The sequence below is a fragment of the Leuresthes tenuis genome, unplaced genomic scaffold (genome assembly GCF_036924035.1).
Source record: "Leuresthes tenuis unplaced genomic scaffold, fLeuTen1.0.hap1 SCAF_2, whole genome shotgun sequence".
Lineage (NCBI taxonomy): Eukaryota > Metazoa > Chordata > Actinopteri > Atheriniformes > Atherinopsidae > Leuresthes > Leuresthes tenuis.
The window spans coordinates 891,540-910,934 of NW_027325356.1; the positions used below are offsets into that span (position 1 = coordinate 891,540).

General features: G+C 46.4%; 1 protein-coding gene across 1 annotated transcript in view; it reads left to right on the top strand.

The window, feature by feature from the left end:
* Positions 1-12,842: 12,842 nt before the first annotated feature.
* Positions 12,843-19,395, top strand: part of fhod1 (formin homology 2 domain containing 1) — a 57,082-nt gene continuing 50,529 nt past the window's right edge. Inside the window, exon 1 of the mRNA XM_072379796.1 lies at positions 12,843-13,101. Within this exon, the coding sequence (XP_072235897.1) occupies positions 12,937-13,101 (165 nt within the window). The 5' untranslated portion in view covers positions 12,843-12,936. The remainder of the gene's footprint in view (positions 13,102-19,395) is intronic.

Genomic DNA, 19,395 nt, shown 5'->3' on the forward strand with positions numbered 1-19,395 from the left:
GAGGAACTGGAGCCCCTCGGCCTGCCATCAGGTGATCAGGGTCACCTGGTTGAATTAACTTCTGCTTTTAACTCCATTACTTGGCCTAAATTCTCCATTCCAACTTTTTCTGGAATGTGTTCTGAATTGTAGAAGCAGATGTTTATTAACTAATTAAATGAAGCTGATGAGATAAAACATGAAAACAGTCAAAGTATTTCCCTGCTGCTTCGTTCTGACATGTGTCAGAAAACATTATTTAACGTTCGGTTCCTAATCGATGAAATATCTTCAGATGATGCTGGATGTCTGCTGGCATCATGATGCTGTAAATGAGGAGCAGCTGATGCAGCTTCCTTCCACTTCTCCATCCATCAGGATGCAAACAGGAAACAGTCTGCTGCAGAAACCAGAACCAGCCGGCCCGATGGAGACGACCTGCACGTCAGTTTCTGCGGCGCCCTGCCGGTACCGACCCGACGGCCCCCCCGACTCTCAGGGCCTCTGTGGGTGGAGGAGGGGCGTCACGGGGAGGTCCATCCAGAGGTTGCTGGCCCTCCATCACTCGTCCTGTCCTCCCCACAGGTCAGCAGAGCTTGCACAAGTCAACTGGGCCCGCTGCTCGGCCCGTTTATCTGATCACTCAGTGTGTATTTCTGTCTTCTCTGTAGAAACCGGGCTGATGCAGAGGTTGTGAAACAGCTGGCGAGCTGATGTGACATGGCCGCTTGCTTGCGGGGTGATCTGGCTGAAAGTGCTGGCTCAGCAGGATGGAAGTGGAGGTTAATGAAGCCGGCTGCAGAGCAGAGGAAGCGACAGGAGATGAAAACCAGAGACTGCTCTGCAGCTTTCATCCATCCTGGTTCTGGCCTCATCGCCTTCATGCTGTGACATCTGACCTCATCAGTTTGGACTGCTCTGGTGCACCAGAGGACCGAAATGCTTTCAGTACACTTGAGTTTAATACTGAGCAGTAAGTGGTGGGATGGAGCTCCTCATCACCCTCACTTTCCCCAGAACACCTCAGATCTCTGTAACTGTTTGCTGCACCACATCTTTGGGTTTCTGAGGGCTGTTTGGTCAGCTTTGGACGGACCAGAGTTGGTTTCCTCAGGTAGTTCATTTGGGTGAAAGCTCATCCGAGCTGTGGTCCTCCTGAAAGCGTGAGTCCCACAGCAGCACATCGTAGTCTCTCTGCCTCACCTGCTGCTCATGCTTCATGTCACAAGTTGGCTGAAGATGATGGATTTCTGTTTTCGGTCCAATCACTGAGCCGGGTTTTCTTCTTCTTTGTGCTTTTTTCCTTCCGGGTCCTTCTCATTTCAGGAAATAGCCAAAGGAGCAGCTGTTATAACTGTCAGGTACCGCTGTCCAGATTAAGGTGGGACATTTTAGTCTCAGCTCCTCGGTTTAGTCTCTGCTCTGTGTCCCTGTTTGGTGTTTTCTTTGGGCTTTATTCCTTGTCTTCTCTTTTAGTTTTCAGTCTTCACTGTTACATTCTGTCGGCTTCTTGTTTCTTGTCCTCAGGTGCTTTGGGTTCTGATCCAGTTCACATCTGTCTCCTGGTCTCCTCACCTGTTGTCAGTCTGCTCTCTACTCTAATCCTGACACTGAGTGGTGGTGTCCTGGTGTGTAGAAACGCATAAAGAACCTTCAGAACCCCCCCCCCCCCTCCATCTCTCTGTGATATGACATCATCTCTCTGTGATATGACATCATCTCTCTGTGTATGACATCATCTCTATGTGATATGACATCATCTCTCTGTGATATGACATCATCTCTCTGGGATATGACATCATCTCTCTGTGATATGACATCATCTCTCTGGGATATGACATCATCTCTCTGTGATATGACATCATCTCTCTGGGATATGACATCATCTCTCTGGGATATGACATCATCTCTCTGTGATATGACATCATCTCTGTGATATGACATCATCTCTCTGTGTATGACATCATCTCTCTGGGATATGACATCATCTCTGTGATATGACATCATCTCTCTGTGTATGACATCATCTCTCTGGGATATGACATCATCTCTCCGGGATATGACATCATTTCTCTGGGAAGACGTCGATCACACTGAGTTTTGTGACTGATCAGAAACAGCTGCTGAGTCTCATCACTTTAACCAGATTCACAGTTTTTTCTGTTCATCCTGTTTTGTTCCCATTCATCTTTTCTTTACCAAATCTTCTAAATGTGAATAAAAAACAGCGATGGAAAGCTGGTTGTTGAGCATCGTCAGTCCCTGTCAGACCTGATCTGTTGCTTCTCTGAAAAGGTCAGATTAATATATTCAGAGGAGAAAAGACATCAAGTTCTGTTGTTATTTTCCACTGAATGAATTCTCTTTTTTTGGATCTTTGAGCTTTGTCTGATGACCTTCATCTATAGCTGACCTAGTTTCTGTGGCGCTAACACTTCACCACATGCCACCACCTCGTGATGTGCTGTCAGAGAAGCTGTCAGAGAAGCTGTCAGAGAAGCTGTCAGAGAAGCTGTCAGAGAAGCTGTCAGAGAAGCTGAGCTTATTCCAGGTCTTCATCTTTACATCTCAGCAGTTCCTGCTAAAAATAACCTTTAAATTGGTTGTAGGTGAAGAACTCTGAGATGAAACGATGCTTCTGCTGCAGTTCCTACAGTTTCATGACTTATGCTGCAGCTTTTATCAGGTCGGAGGTCAAGTGCTGAGTTTTAATCATGTTGATGTGACAACATGAAGATGTGGGATGGGAGGGGGGGGGTAGTCAGTGGAGAAAAAATGAAAAAATGAAAGATCTGACATCAGGGAAAAACATTAAAAGCTTTGATTAACGGGTGAAAAGCCCAAAACTGAACATTTAACCTCTTTAAGGTTCTTCAGTTCTGCTCCATGATGACAAATAAAAGTGTTTTTCAGTCATTTTCCGTCACATATCCTCATGAAAACATGCAGTAATCTGACAAACTGCTCTTTTACGAGATGGAAACCATCTGCAGGGCTTGTTTTGATGCACGCTGTCAGTCTCTGGGTTGTGTTCATCTCTGCAGAAACCCTCTCTCTGACGTTCTGAAGCTGGGCTGAGCCTCTCTGTGTGGGGGGGGGGGCGTTTAAGGACACTCCAGAGTTCAGCATCTGAACATGTGCAGCCAAAAACAACACTGTCAGCAAATCAGACTCTGAACAAACATGGACAACATGAGGAGATTGTGTCATTAGAAGGAAACGTTTCAGCGTGCAGAGAAAGGAGGACATCAACTGGAACTATGACCTGCTTCCTGTTCTATTCTGAATCAGCTCCTTTCAGATCCTTTCCACCTGTTTCCAGTTACCTGCTGTTTTAAACCAGCTGGAAGTTAATGGAAGGACTTTGGTGACGGCGACACTTTGAGTAACCTGCAGGAAGTCTTTTATTCTGGGATTTTAGTGTATTATACTAAAGGTCCGGTGGCATTGTTTCTTCATGTTTTCTGGCTTATCAGCAGTATTGAAGTGATGCTTTATCACCTTAAACATCACCCAAAACTAAAAAAGGGCTTTTCTTTTTGTATTTTTATGCAGAGAAAACATCTGAAAACAACTTTATCCATTTTTTATTACTTTCCACTCATGTTTCCTCTTTAGGGTTAAATTCTCCAGGCAGTGCACATCATTAGGAGCCAGAATATCCACATTTTCCACATTTTCCACATTTTAAAAACAGAAATTATTGAGCTCCAAGGCACAAAAAATGTACTTTTACCTTTCAGAGCAGGTATTTTGTTTTTGCTTCTAGAAAATGTCCTTTTCACATCGAACCTTTTTCCCCAAAGACTCTGCGACCTCAGAGTCTGGAAAGTGTTTGGATTTGTTTGCTGCACGCCACAGACGGCGGGTTAATGAGCAGGAAGCAGTACGATGCTGGCCGTGCCGTGAGGCTGAAAGCGTTCCAACACTAAAAGGACACGAGTCTGAACCTCCAGCTGGGAGGGAAACTGTTTCAAATGTCTGTGCTGAGATGGCGTTCGACATCTGAACGGATTTCAGTACAAACTTCATGAAAAGGGTCCTTACAGCTTAACGTGTGCATTTGTTGCTTCTGCATCCTCTCAGAAATCCTCTCTATTCTATTCTATTCTAATCTAATCTAATCTAATCTATTCTAATCTATTCTAATCTAATCTAATCTAATCTAATCTAATCTATTCTAATCTATTCTAATCTAATCTAATCTAATTTAATCTAATCTAATCTAATCTATTCTAATCTAATCTAATCTAATCTAATGTATTCTATTCTAATCTATTCTAATCTATTCTAATCTATTCTAATCTATTCTAATCTATTCTAATCGATTCTAATCTATTCTAATCTATTCTATTCTATTCTATTCTATTCTATTCTATTCTATTCTAATCTAATCTAATCTAATCTATTCTAATCTATTCTAATCTAATCTAATCTAATCTAATCTATTCTAATCTAATCTAATCTAATCTAATGTATTCTATTCTAATCTATTCTAATCTATTCTAATCTATTCTAATCTATTCTAATCTATTCTAATCGAATCTAATCTAATCTAATGTATTCTATTCTAATGTATTCTATTCTAATCTATTCTAATCTATTCTAATCGAATCTAATCTAATGTATTCTATTCTAATCTATTCTATTCTAATCTAATCTAATCTAATCTAATCTAATCTGATATAATCTAATCTAATCTAATCTAATCTATTCTATTCTATTCTAATCTAATCTAATCTAATCTAATCTAATCTAATGTATTCTATTCTAATGTATTCTATTCTAATCTATTCTAATCTATTCTAATCGAATCTAATCTAATCTATTCTATTCTAATCTAATCTAATCTAATCTAATCTAATCTAATCTGATATAATCTAATCTAATCTAATCTAATCTATTCTATTCTATTCTAATCTAATCTAATCTAATCTAATCTAATCTAATCTATTCTAATCTAATCTAATCTAATCTAATCTAATCTAATCTAATCTAATAACTTCAAAATGTTGTGTCCACTTTAATGATTTCCAACAATATTACAAATAAAAAGTGTGTTTCCCACCTGACTGAGGCTTAGAATAATAACCCGATTAAGATTATTTCCTCTTATTTTTACCAATGAAACTTTCTTCTAATTAGAAATTTCTGCAAAAACCTTGTTGCCTAAATACTGACCTTTATAACCTTTAACCTTTGACACAGGAGCAGATGTTTCAAATGAGATCAAATTAGATGTTACTGAGGGGAGTAAAGATGGAAATTATTACGTTATAAATTTAAATGTGATTAAATCAGAACTTTTATCACATAAAATGTGCCATAAACTGGTCGATGGTTCGATTCTGCCTTTAAAGCTGCTCCAGAGAAGTAAGTGAACCTTAAAACGATGCATTTCTGACTTGTTTTGCAGTGCCTGGGGGCTGAGATACGACCTCTTTGCTTTGATGTGCGGCAGCATGTCAGCCAGATAAAATAAATGAAGCTGTTTATTCTGTGGCAGATGGAGTAAAGACGCTCTGAGAGGAAGAGGTAAAGAGTACGAAGAGCCCAGAATAAAGATCAGAGTTCAGAGGTAACCATGACGACAGACATCTGTCAGCTTCATCATCGCCGTCAGTCAGTAATAACCGATCAGCTCTTTGGTTCTGACCCGTTTGCTTCACTCGGTTCTGTCGGTGATGTTGTCCACGTGCAGCTTTAGATTCATGGAAACAATCTGATCATTTCTCGGCCGCCCGTTCATCTGCCCGTTCGGGTTCGGCCGCCCGTTCGGGTTCGGCCGCCCGTTCGGGTTCGGCCGCCCGTTCGGGTTCGGCCGCCCGTTCGGGTTCGGCCGCCCGTTCGGGTTCGGCCGCCCGTTCGGGTTCGGCCGCCCGTTCGGGTTCGGCCGCCCGTTCGGGTTCGGCCGCCCGTTCGGCCGCCCGTTCGGCCGCCCGTTCGGCCGCCCGTTCGGGTTCGGCTGCCCGTTCGGGTTCGGCCGCCCGTTCGGGTTCGGCTGCCCGTTCGGCCGCCCGTTCGGCTCTGACCTCTCACACCAGCGAGGCCTCTTCACTGGATATTTTCTGTTTTTCGGACCGTTCTCTGAAACCCAGACATGGTTGTGGGTGAAAATCCCAGCAGAACAGCTGTTTCTGACCTACTCAGAGCCCGTTTAGCACCAACAGCCACGTTCAAAGCCCCTTAAACCCGGTTCTTCCCCAGTCTGCCGCTCTGAACTTCAGCAGGTTCTCTTCACCACCTCCACATGAGCTGCTGCCTTGTGATTGGCTGATCAGCTGTGAGTGTTAACAGGTGATTAAACAGGTGTTCCTGATAAAGTGAGAGCACACAGAACCGTGTTCTGGAAGAAGCTCGGTCCGGTGAACCAGAAAAAGGAGGCTGGGGTCCAGCTGGGTGGAGCTCAGGAAACAGGAAGCAGCTGTTCTGATGGAGCTGGATCCAGTAACCTTGGCGACTGGTGTTCATAGCAGAACCACAGGGTCAGAACCTCTGCAGGTCCAGATTCAAGAGTTCCAGGTCCGTCTGAACCACTGGGTTCAAAGATCAGCTTCCTGCTTCCTCAGTTCTACTTTATATTCTACCTTTCCCTTTTTACCAACCTGTTTCCTTCTTGGTCTCCTCCTTTCCTTGTTTCCTTCTTTCTTTGTTTCCTCCTTTCCTTGTTACCTCCTTTCCTTGTTTCCTTCTTTCTTTGTTTCCTCCTTTCTTTCTTTCCTTGTTTCCTTCTTGGTCTCCTCCTTTCCTTGTTTCCTCCTTTCCTTGTTTCCTTCTTTCTATGTTTCCTCCTGTCCTTGTTTCCTCCTTTCCTTGTTTCCTTCTTTCTATGTGTCCTTCTTTCTTTGTTTCCTCCTTTCCTTGTTTCCTCCTTTCCTTGTTTCCTTCTTTCTTTGTTTCCTCCTTTCTTTCTTTCCTTGTTTCCTTCTTGGTCTCCTCCTTTCCTTGTTTCCTCCTTTCCTTGTTTCCTTCTTTCTTTGTTTCCTCCTTTCCTTGTTTCCTTCTTTCTATGTGTCCTCCTGTCCTTGTTTCCTCCTTTCCTTGTTTCCTTCTTTCTTTGTTTCCTCCTTTCCTTGTTTCCTTCTTTCTTTGTTTCCTCCTTTCTTTCTTTCCTTGTTTCCTTCTTGGTCTCCTCCTTTCCTTGTTTCCTCCTTTCCTTGTTTCCTTCTTTCTATGTGTCCTCCTTTCCTTGTTTCCTCCTTTCCTTGTTTCCTTCTTTCTATGTGTCCTCCTTTCCTTGTTTCCTTCTTTCTTTGTTTCCTCCTTTCCTTGTTTCCTTCTTTCTATGTGTCCTCCTGTCCTTGTTTCCTCCTTTCCTTGTTTCCTTCTTTCTATGTGTCCTCCTTTCCTTGTTTCCTTCTTGGTCTCCTCCTTTCCTTGTTTCCTCCTTTCCTTGTTTCCTTCTTGGTCTCCTCCTTTCCTTGTTTCCTTCTTTCTATGTGTCCTCCTTTCCTTGTTTCCTTCTTTCTTTGTTTCCTCCTTTCCTTCTTTCCTTCTTGGTCTCCTCCTTTCCTGGTTTCCTCCTTTCCTTCTTTCCTTGTTTCCTTCTTGGTCTCCTCCTTTCCTTGTTTCCTCCTTTCCTTGTTTCCTTCTTGGTCTCCTCCTTTCTTTGTTTCCTCCTTTCCTTGTTCCCTCCTTTCCTTGTTTCCTTCTTGGTCTCCTCCTTTCCTTGTTTCCTCCTTTCCTTGTTTCCTTCTTTCTATGTGTCCTCCTTTCCTTGTTTCCTTCTTTCTTTGTTTCCTCCTTTCCTTCTTTCCTTGTTTCCTTCTTGGTCTCCTCCTTTCCTTGTTTCCTCCTTTCCTTGTTTCCTTCTTTCTATGTGTCCTCCTTTCCTTGTTTCCTTCTTTCTTTGTTTCCTCCTTTCCTTCTTTCCTTGTTTCCTTCTTGGTCTCCTCCTTTCCTGGTTTCCTCCTTTCTTTCTTTCCTTGTTTCCTTCTTGGTCTCCTCCTTTCCTTGTTTCCTCCTTTCCTTGTTTCCTTCTTTCTATGTGTCCTCCTGTCCTTGTTTCCTCCTTTCCTTGTTTCCTTCTTTCTATGTGTCCTCCTTTCCTTGTTTCCTTCTTTCTTTGTTTCCTCCTTTCCTTGTTTCCTTCTTTCTATGTGTCCTCCTGTCCTTGTTTCCTCCTTTCCTTGTTTCCTTCTTTCTATGTGTCCTCCTTTCCTTGTTTCCTTCTTGGTCTCCTCCTTTCCTTGTTTCCTCCTTTCCTTGTTTCCTTCTTTCTATGTGTCCTCCTTTCCTTGTTTCCTTCTTTCTTTGTTTCCTCCTTTCCTTCTTTCCTTGTTTCCTTCTTGGTCTCCTCCTTTCCTGGTTTCCTCCTTTCCTTCTTTCCTTGTTTCCTTCTTGGTCTCCTCCTTTCCTTGTTTCCTCCTTTCCTTGTTTCCTTGTTTCCTTCTTGGTCTCCTCCTTTCTTTGTTTCCTCCTTTCCTTGTTCCCTCCTTTCCTTGTTTCCTTCTTGGTCTCCTCCTTTCCTTGTTTCCTCCTTTCCTTGTTTCCTTCTTTCTATGTGTCCTCCTTTCCTTGTTTCCTTCTTTCTTTGTTTCCTCCTTTCCTTCTTTCCTTGTTTCCTTCTTGGTCTCCTCCTTTCCTTGTTTCCTCCTTTCCTTGTTTCCTTCTTTCTATGTGTCCTCCTTTCCTTGTTTCCTTCTTTCTTTGTTTCCTCCTTTCCTTCTTTCCTTGTTTCCTTCTTGGTCTCCTCCTTTCCTGGTTTCCTCCTTTCCTTCTTTCCTTGTTTCCTTCTTGGTCTCCTCCTTTCCTTGTTTCCTCCTTTCCTTGTTTCCTTGTTTCCTTCTTGGTCTCCTCCTTTCTTTGTTTCCTCCTTTCCTTGTTCCCTCCTTTCCTTGTTCCCTTCTTTCTTTGTTTCCTCCTTTCCTTGTTCCCTTCTTTCCTTGTTTCCTTCTTGGTCTCCTCCTTTCCTTGTTTCCTCCTTTCCTTGTTTCCTTCTTTCTATGTGTCCTCCTTTCCTTGTTTCCTTCTTTCTTTGTTTCCTCCTTTCCTTCTTTCCTTCTTTCCTTCTTGGTCTCCTCCTTTCCTTGTTTCCTCCTTTCCTTGTTTCCTTCTTTCTATGTGTCCTCCTTTCCTTGTTTCCTTCTTTCTTTGTTTCCTCCTTTCCTTCTTTCCTTGTTTCCTTCTTGGTCTCCTCCTTTCCTGGTTTCCTCCTTTCCTTCTTTCCTTGTTTCCTTCTTGGTCTCCTCCTTTCCTTGTTTCCTCCTTTCCTTGTTTCCTTGTTTCCTTCTTGGTCTCCTCCTTTCTTTGTTTCCTCCTTTCCTTGTTCCCTCCTTTCCTTGTTCCCTTCTTTCTTTGTTTCCTCCTTTCCTTGTTCCCTTCTTTCCTTGTTTCCTTCTTGGTTTCCTCCTTTCCTTGTTTCCTCCTTTGTTTTGTCCCTTATCTCCTTCCTTCCTAAGGCATTCATTTGATGTTTGAGGACAGAAAATGTGTCATGAGTCATTCTATTCAGCGCTGATGCTGTTTGATACAGTCGTCATGGTAACGGACCGGTTGTCCTGGGACAGCACTTGAGTCAACGCCAGGTGGGCGTGGCCTGATGTGTCACCGCTCACTGTTACTGTCACTGATTGATTGACTGACAGAAAGCAGAGCGCGAAATAATCAACAACAGGCTTGGTTTATCAGTTCGGCCAAAGTCTCCTCTGTGCGTGTGAGAGAGAGAGTGCGTGTGTGTGTGTGTCTGTGTGTGAGTGTGTGCGTGTGAGAGAGAGTGCGCGTGTGCGTGTGAGAGAGAGAGTGTGCGTGTGTTTCAGTCTATTTCATCACTTTTCTTATGCAATCCCAGCGCAAGCTGTCTGACGGAAACAGAGAAACGCTGCCACCTGCTGGAGGAAACACAAACTGCAGTCAGTGCACATTTTCTCACACTGTTGAACTGTTCAGTGTCATGTGCGAAACACACGTGCACCACAGCCGCAAAAGCAGAATTTATTAGAAAAGAATCATAAGAAAAGAATTATAATGAAACAGAATCTGCCTCCTGATAAAAAAAATGTCAAGAGACGAGTGGATCAGATCAGAACTTAGATTCAGTGAGAGCTGTTCATCACAGCCATGTGAAGAAAAGACTCACCTCTGTGATGGTATGGGGTTGGATCAGGGGGCAAAGCTCATTTCCACTTCTGTGACGGCAGCATTAATGCAGAAAAGCTCACTGAGATTTTACAGCAACATATGCTGCCTTCAAGGCCACATCTTTTCCTGGGACGTCCCAGCATTGTTCAAGCAGACCATGGAAAACCACATTCTGCCACAGTCCAAAGGCCTGGCTGAGGAAGAAGAGGTACGGGTGCTGGACTGGCTGCCTGCAGTCCTGACCTGTCCCCAGCAGAGGAACAACCACCCCCCCGCACTGCTGCACACCTTAAGACCTGTTTAAGGAGGAATGGGACAAAATAACAGCTGGAACTCTGCATCACCTGGTTTCCTCAGAGTCAGAACGGCTTTAAGTGTTGGCAGAAGGAAACAAAGTGGGAAAAGGTTCACTGACTTTATGGGATGCTGCAGGTCTGAGGTGTAAAAATGATGTTTGTTACCAGATTAAATGAAGCTGAACAGGAAACATGTTGAGTTCAGACTGACTGAAGGTTTCTAAACCTTTTCTGATTCTGACTTCAGCAAAGTGACACAAAAAGTAGAACAAAGAACCAGAGTGACCCAAAACATGAAATAAAAACTTTTCATGGAGGTCACAGCAGGAAGGTTCTGGTTCTAATCTCAGCCGGTTCTCCTCATGTGGGTTCCTCCCAAAGTCCTGAAACACGCAGGTTCATTAGTGACTGAAGGAGTCTGAGTGGTTCCGTGGTTCTGCCTCTCCAACTGGATCAGCCTGGTTCTGTGGTTCTGCCTCTCCAACTGGATCAGCCTGGTTCTGTGGTTCTGCCTCTCCAACTGGATCAGCTTGGCTCCGTGGTTCTGTCTCTCCAACTGGATCAGCCTGGTTCTGTGGTTCTGCCTCTCCAACTGGATCAGCCTGGCACCAGTCCACCCACAGCCTCCTGTTCTGGTGACCGAACCAGTGGAACCTGGACCGGTCCTGCTCAGAACCTGGACCGGTCCTGCTCAGAACCTGGTTCAGAAGAGAAAAGCAGCACATATCCCGGTAGGCTGTGCTGCGGTCGGACCGCCACCAGGGGGCGCTGCTGCACAACAACCCGTCCTGACAGCACCGAGGTTCGGGTTCTAACTGACCCCAGAGCAGCCTCCGTGTTTCCATCGGCTCATTACGTCATCATGCTCAACGGGTTTCCACGCTGGACTCACATGACGTAACCTGCCCCCGCGCCATGAAGTCATCGCTCATTAAAGCGGATGTTCTGGAACAATCCCTTCAAAATAAAGGTTTGACATGATGTTCCAGCTGGGAACAGAACCAGCTACAGAACCAGCTACAGAACCAGCTACAGAACCAGCTGGGAACAGAACCAGCTACAGAACCAGCCGGAGACAGAACCAGCGACAGAACCAGCTACAGAACCAGCTACAGAACCAGCTACAGAACCAGCAGGGGACAGAACCAGCTACAGAACCAGCTACAGAACCAGCTGGGGACAGAACCAGCTACAGAACCAGCTACAGAACCAGCTACAGAACCAGCCGGAGACAGAACCAGCAGGGGACAGACCCAGCCGGGGACAGAACCAGCAGGGGACAGAACCAGCTACAGAACCAGTAGGGGACAGAACCAGCAGGGGACAGAACCAGCTACAGAACCAGTAGGGGACAGAACCAGCAGGGGACAGAACCAGCTACAGAACCAGTAGGGGACAGAACCAGCAGGGGACAGAACCAGCTACAGAACCAGTAGGGGAAGAACCAGCTACAGAACCAGCTACAGAACCAGCCGGGGACAGAACCAGCAGGGGACAGACCCAGCCGGGGACAGAACCAGCAGGGGACAGACCCAGCCGGGGACAGAACCAGCAGGGGACAGAACCAGCTACAGAACCAGTAGGGGACAGAACCAGCAGGGGACAGAACCAGCTACAGAACCAGTAGGGGACAGAACCAGCTACAGAACCAGTAGGGGAAAGAACCAGCTACAGAACCAGCTACAGAACCAGCTACAGAACCAGCCGGGGACAGAACCAGCAGGGGACAGACCCAGCTACAGAACCAGTAGGGGACAGAACCAGCTACAGAACCAGTAGGGGACAGAACCAGCTACAGAACCAGTAGGGGAAAGAACCAGCTACAGAACCAGCTACAGAACCAGCTACAGAACCAGTAGGGGACAGAACCAGCAGGGGACAGAACCAGCTACAGAACCAGTAGGGGACAGAACCAGCTACAGAACCAGTAGGGGAAAGAACCAGCTACAGAACCAGCTACAGAACCAGCTACAGAACCAGCCGGGGACAGAACCAGCAGGGGACAGACCCAGCCGGGGACAGAACCAGCAGGGGACAGAACCAGCTACAGAACCAGTAGGGGACAGAACCAGCAGGGGACAGAACCAGCTACAGAACCAGTAGGGGACAGAACCAGCCGGAGACAGAACCCTCTTCTGTGCCTCTTAATGCAACTCAGGGTTGTGTGTGTGTGTGTGGTGGGGGGGGGGTGCACCTGGACAGGTGAGCAGTCCATCACAGAGACTCACAACCATCCACAGTCACTGACTCAGAGGAACACTGCAGAGTTAACAGGTAATCTGGGATGAATGGTGGCAGGAAGCGCGCACGGAGAACATGCGCGCAGGAAGCTGGGATTCGGACCAGCAACCCTCTGCTGTGCCCACCGTGCAGCCCTGATGAGAAACTGCTTTCTGTAATGAAATATGTGGGGTGACGTTTTATTCTGAAAGGCTGCAGCGGAAGTGAGTGTAAATGTGTCCGGGAGCTTCACCGCAGCGGCTCTCAGAGCCACTTTATTTAAAAGCCTCCCTCCGTGAGGACGCACGCACACCGACCTCCCACAGCTCCGGAGCCGCAGTCGGGCCGTGGTCGCGCGCTCATGGCCTCTATCACCTGCCGGGTCCAGTTCCTGGAGGACTCGGATCCGTTTATTTGCACGAACTTCCCCGAACCCCGGAGACCTCCGACGGTGAACCTGGAGGAGAACCTGCCGCTCAGCGAGCAGATCGCCGGGATCCACAACCTGCTGGAGGCGCCGCTGAAGGTGGGTCACCTGGTTAAAGGCGGTCCTGGGTCGGTACTGTACTGTCTGCCATCAGACCGAACCGGACACTGGACTCAGGTCTACTTTAACGTGTTCATACGGAAACTAACCAGGAGACATGACGCGGATAAAGTTAGAAAGAATGAAAAGTTTAACGTGTTGGAGACCGACAGGAAACAGCTGATTCACTGAATTATGATAAAACCTGAACTTAAACCCAGAATCTGAGGCAGAACCAGAGTTTTTTATCAGTTCTCAGCAGCTTTAAAGTGAATCTCTGGTCTGAGCTCCTTTATTCTCCAACACAGCCTGAACCCTCTGAGACGAGCTTTCTGTCATTTCTTTAAGGAGTCTTCAGGAATAGTTCTCCAGGCTTCTTGAAGGACATCCCAAAGCTCTTCTTTGGATGTGGGCTGCCTTTTGTTCCGTTCTCTGTCAGATGATCCCACACTGCTTCAATAATGTTGAGGTCCGGGCTCTGGGGAGGATTCATCCCTCCATAAAACCTGTTGCCACTGATTTTCAGTCCACTTCTTGTGTCATTTGGCACAGCTCAGCCTTTTCTCCCTGTTTCCCTTCCTTAAGAACGGCTTCTTGACAGCCACCCTTCCATGGAGACCATTTCTGATGAGGCTTGGGCCAACAGTAGATGGATCAGCTGAAGGTCCAGATGCATCTCTCAGGTCCTGTCAGGTCACAGCTGGATTTTTTCCTCTTTCTTAAGGACATCACTTTCAGATCCTGTTCATCTGCTGGAGATAGTTTTTTAGGCCTGACACTTCTTCTTTTGTCCTCCACTTGTCCAGTTTCCTCAAATGTTTTAAGGACACACTGCACACCATGCTGAGATATGCCAAGTTTTCAGCTAATAGCTCTTTGGGAATCACCTTGTTGCTGCAGAAATCCTATTTTCTGTCTGTCAAACTGTGTTTTCTTTGCTGTTTTTCATAGATGCAGCTAAAGAAATGGGAACAAATGATGTGTCTTTGTGACAGGCTGCTGGTAACAAAGTGCCTAAAGATCCAGTTTAAAGTGGCTTCTTTGCTCTTGAACACTGTAAAGATTACAGGAAACTCTGGTTGCTTGGAAGGAAACGGACAGAAATGAGGACTGAATCAGGACTTTTAAACAGTGAAATCCATACATGAATGTGTGGGTGTGCTGGCTGCACTGCCCCCCCCCCACTCCTTTATGAAAAGTAGCTCTTATCTCCAGCTGGAGGCAGAAAAATAAAAACGCTCCTTCAGAGTTGTTCTGGCCACATGTGCCTCGTCAAAGTAAAAGTCAAAGAATGTGTCTGCAGGTCAGGGAGGTGGAGCCAGAACAGAAAGCAGAATAACCTCTGCTCCTGCTTCCTGTCGCACGGCTGAATAATGATGCTGCTTTGTGCTGGAGCCAGCTTTTCCAAACAGGAAGTGAGTGCAGCAGCGTCACGCTTCCCTGGCTCACTCAGAGGGTTGTTTTTCATGCAAGGACTCATCCCTCGTCAGAGGTTAAAGTCCAGAGCTGCAGATAAAGTGAAAAGCATCATCAGTGTGTGGTGCTTAACTCTTTAAGGAATCCTTCTCATCCTTATCTTCAGCCCAGAGTATCACTTTACTGACAAAGCAGAAGATTTATGGTTCAATCAGGACAAAATAACCAAATATAAACTGAAAATTCAGATGCTTTATTTTAGATCTGTGAACGCCGTTTTCCCAGAGATGGACGTAAATCCTGTGGATGTCCACCACAGTTGTTTTGTCTTCTTCCTGATGGAACAACCACTTCTTCTACTGAATTACAGCCAACAGCACAGACTATAGCACCCCCTCTGGTGACTCTGCACAGCCGAGTTTGTTTTACATTTAATTTGCAGCGTGACGCCATAAAATGGCGGTTCAGAGCTCCTCGCAGCTCGGCGCTTTATGGGGCAGCGCTGCCATGATGTGAAGCTTCAAACCAAAACTTCTTCTTCTGCTGTTCGTACCGTTTAAATTGTGTTCAACTGTGCTCTAAATCAGCTGGAAAGAGAGGATACGGTCGCAAACCTGCAACAAAGAAGTGTGAAAGCTGCAGAAATCCGGATGGAAACGCCTCGGCCTGCTCAGGTTTCCAGGAGATTCTGTTCAGTTTGTGGCGTCAGAGACGATGCCGCCGCAGAGCTGTGTCTGACGTCAGCTAAAGATCAGATGATTTAACCTTTAACGCATGAAAACTGGAGGTCGGTTCAACTTCCAGACTATAAAGAAGCTGTTTTCCTCTCTTGGTCACTTCTAAAGTAACGGTGCGTAACAGTTACTGCCACCTGGTGGCCACGTTTGAAACAACAGCCATTTCCTGTAAAAATGATCCTTCGTTTCTCAGAAACACTGATTCCTCTGAACGGTGCTCTGCTTCTCGTGTCTTATGATGCTGTGAAAACAGATAGAAATGCTTCATTCTTAGGAAACCGGTATTAGTTTCAATAATCAGTCATAATTCTTTGTAATTATTACACGCTGCAGCTTGAATTCTGCCTCCAGGCAGAAGAACTATAAAACATCCACAGTTCAGACCTCCAACAAAGGCTGAATAAAACTCTCTGAATCCAACACCTGATCTTTATTAAAATAGTTTTGTGTCTTTTGGGTAATCCAGCTGACAAACAGACCAAAGGAAAGGCATAACCCCCCCACCAGAGGCTTTTTCCCCATGATGGTCCCACAGAAAGACGCCACTGTTTGATAGTAACGAGCAGACATCAGTCCAGCTGCAGCAGCTGCATACTTCGGTGTCTCACAGCCGTCTGTGAAGGTTTCACCTCAGGAATAACCGGGCCGCACCACATATGGCTCAGACCTGTGAACACGAGTCACCGGGAGTCTGGGTGGTCATAAAGCGGATACTTTGCAAAGCGACCTCGGTCTGAACGGTCGAATCAGAATTCATGGGACTTCCACGCCAGTCTCGATCAGCGTTGGTCACAGTTCTGGCGTCTCCGCATGCAGCTGCACTGAGTCGCAGGAGCGCCATCAGATCGGATTAAAGGCTCAGTTACAATAAGACTGAGTTATTCAGCTCATGTAGACGCCTTAATCTGACTAAAATCAGATCGGATCGGATTCAGACCTGAGATAACTCGATCCAAACGTAGACGACAGCGGATCGGAGCGTTCTGCTCCAGATTTTTTCACCCAGAAGTGGAAGGAGACGATATTCCTGTCGCCGTCAGAAAGAAAGAAACAACATGATGGAGAACGTTGTGCATCGTCTGTTCCATAACCAGCTCATCACAGATGGAGAGGGACGCAGCTTCATCTCGCTCTGCGTTCGCCATCTTTCTGAATGCCTGAGTTTGTTGTTGTTGGCGGTGAAGACGTCAACAGGAAGTGGCTCTATTAGCGATAGCTGAAATGGGGACAGCGCCACCTATGGTACCGGGGTATGACCTGCTTTGTGCCAGTGATTCCATTCATTCACCGCCATATATCCAAGGATAATTACCCTCAGATAAGGACCCAACTGTAGCTCCAGTTAATCTCACCATATAAACCCGCTGACTGTTAGCTTCTTGCAGTGTTGTCGAAAACCTTCGAGACGACAAATATCAGGAAATACTGATGTTAGGCAGATATTTCTGTGCATCCTTGTTTATATCGAACATATACTACTACTGTCAAGGAAAAAAGCTAATAATTCTGAATTCTGGCCGTTACAAGTCAGGATAGCTGCATGAAATAGTGAAATAGATCGATTGATCAGTTACTTCAGCTTTAGTTTAGATGACTTCACCACTTAATGTTAACTCGCTCTTTGGAGCCGGAACAGAAACTTTCTCCGGTTCATTTCAGCTGAGTTGATGGATTTAATCAGAGCTCGGGACTGATTGTGATTTCTGACTTTGTTTGTAGCACAAACACGGATTAAAGAACCTGCTGAGTTTATACAGCGCCACCTATGGTACCGGGGTATGACCTGCTTCAACAGGAAGTGGCTCTATTAGCGATAGCTGAAATGGGGACAACGCCACCTATGGTACCGGGGTATGACCTGCTTTGTGCCAGTGATTCCATTCATTCACCGCCATATATCCAAGGATAATTACCCTCAGATAAGGAGCAGAACCCAACTGTAGCTCCAGTTCATCTCAGCATATAAACCCTCTGAGTGACACTGATCTGTTCATCTGCTTTCATGATAATAAGGAGCCAGGAGGGGTTAAATCTCCCCAAGATGAAGAAAGCTGAGCTCCAGCCAGGTGTTTCTGTGCTTTGGACGTCCTCAGAGGGACCCGACGCTGTTCAGGTATCAGCTGGTGCGTTACAGACAGACTCCTGTGGGCCAAAACAAGACAGTGAGGAAGTTTTAGGGTCTCCTCGTCGTAGCAGCTCCGTGTGTCTTCCTCTGCATAATGGCAGGATTTCCTCTCATCTCGCCGTGTTGAAGCCCAGTGAACAAAGAACAAATGCGGCGGCCTTAAAGATGACGTTGAAATAAGGTTCAGAGATGTCCCAGAACGTGGTGTTACTGAGCCTCGTGTCTGTTGGAAGATGAATGAAGGTCTGTCTGAGCACGTGGGCCTTTGCTTCTTCTGCCTGCTGCTTCTTCTTTGGCTGTTTTGGTGAAATCTCTTCCAGAGTTTCAGGAGTCTCACTGCAGCCGCTGCGAGGCGTTTGAGCCCCGCAGGAATCTCCAACATCAGATAAAGATCGGAGCACTCGTCCCTCCAGAATGCATTCCACAGACCCCCTAATTGTTCCCATCATGCCTTGGGCCGAGCTGTGGTTGATCCACAGAGATGATATGTGCTGCATGAGGCCGAGCTTCTCCTGCTGCCGGCTGATTGAGCAGGAAGAGGGTGGGACCTGTAAACAGCAGATAAGGATGGATGGATGCTCGGATGCAGGATAACAACTTTTCCTTCCGCAGCTGCACAGATGATGATGGCTTTGTTATGAATGCTGAGTCAGTCTGAAACGCTTTGAATTAAAGGAGCCGTCCACTTCTTTTCCTCTCTGATCCAGTCTAACCCTGGAGTTTCTCCCAAATGGAGCTTCACAGTGAACAGGTCTGACCCCAGATCTGACCCCAGATCTGAACCCAGATCTGACCCCAGAGCTGACCCCAGATCTGACCCCAGATCTGACCCCAGATCTGACCCCAGATCTGACCCCAGAGCTGACCCCAGAGCTGACCCCAGAGCTGAACCCAGATCTGAACCCAGATCTGACCCCAGATCTGACCCCAGATCTGAACCCAAAGCTGAACCCAGATCTGAACCCAGATCTGACCCCAGATCTGACCCCAGATCTGAACCCAAAGCTGAACCCAGATCTGAACCCAGATCTGACCCCAGATCTGAACCCAAAGCTGAACCCAGATCTGAACCCAGATCTGACCCCAGATCTGACCCCAGATCTGACCCCAGAGCTGACCCCAGATCTGACCCCAGAGCTCTGCCCTTTAGGCTGTCCGAAGCGTTGCTATGGCTACGGTCCTGTGGAAGTCGCCACATGAGAAGCATCAACTAAGGTCCAGAAGGTGATGAAACCCGGAGAAGTGACTCCCAGCTGCTGTCCCAACACCTCCAGCTGTTTCCAACATGATCCTAAAACACGAGCAGCAGGTGTTAAACACTCAGGCTGAGGTCTGGACTCTGACTGGACCATTGCAACACCTTGATTCTTCTCTTTTTCCCACATTCTGCTGTAGATCTGCTGCTGTGTTTGGGATCTTTGTCCTGTTGATGAGCCAGTTTCAGCCCAGCTTTAGCTGTGGGACAGATGGCCTCACATCTGACTCTAGAATACTTTGGTATCCAGAGGAGTTCATGGTGGACTCAATGACTGCAAGGTGCCCAGGTCCTGTGGCTGCAGAACCAGCCCAGATCATCAGCCCTCCACCACCGTGCTTGACAGCTGGTATGAGGTGTTTGTGCTGATATGCTGTGTTTGGTTTCCTCCAAACGTGCTGCTGTGCATTAGGACCAAACATCTCCACTTTGCTCTGGTCTGTCCAAAGGACATTGTTCCAGAAGTCTTGAGCTTTGTTCAGATGCAGCTTTGCAAACCTAAGCTGTGCTGCCATGTTCTTTTTAGAGAGAAGAGGCTTTCTCCTGCAGCCCTTCCAAACAAGCCATCCTTGTTCAGCCTTTTTCTAACTGTGCTGCCATGACCTTTAACCTTTAGCATGCTAACTGAGGCCTGTAGAGTCTGAGATGTAGCTCTGGGCTTCTTCACCTTGGGGTGACCTTTAACCTTTAGCATGCTAACTGAGGCCTGTAGAGTCTGAGATGTAGCTCTGGGCTTCTTCACCTTGGGGTGACCTTTAACC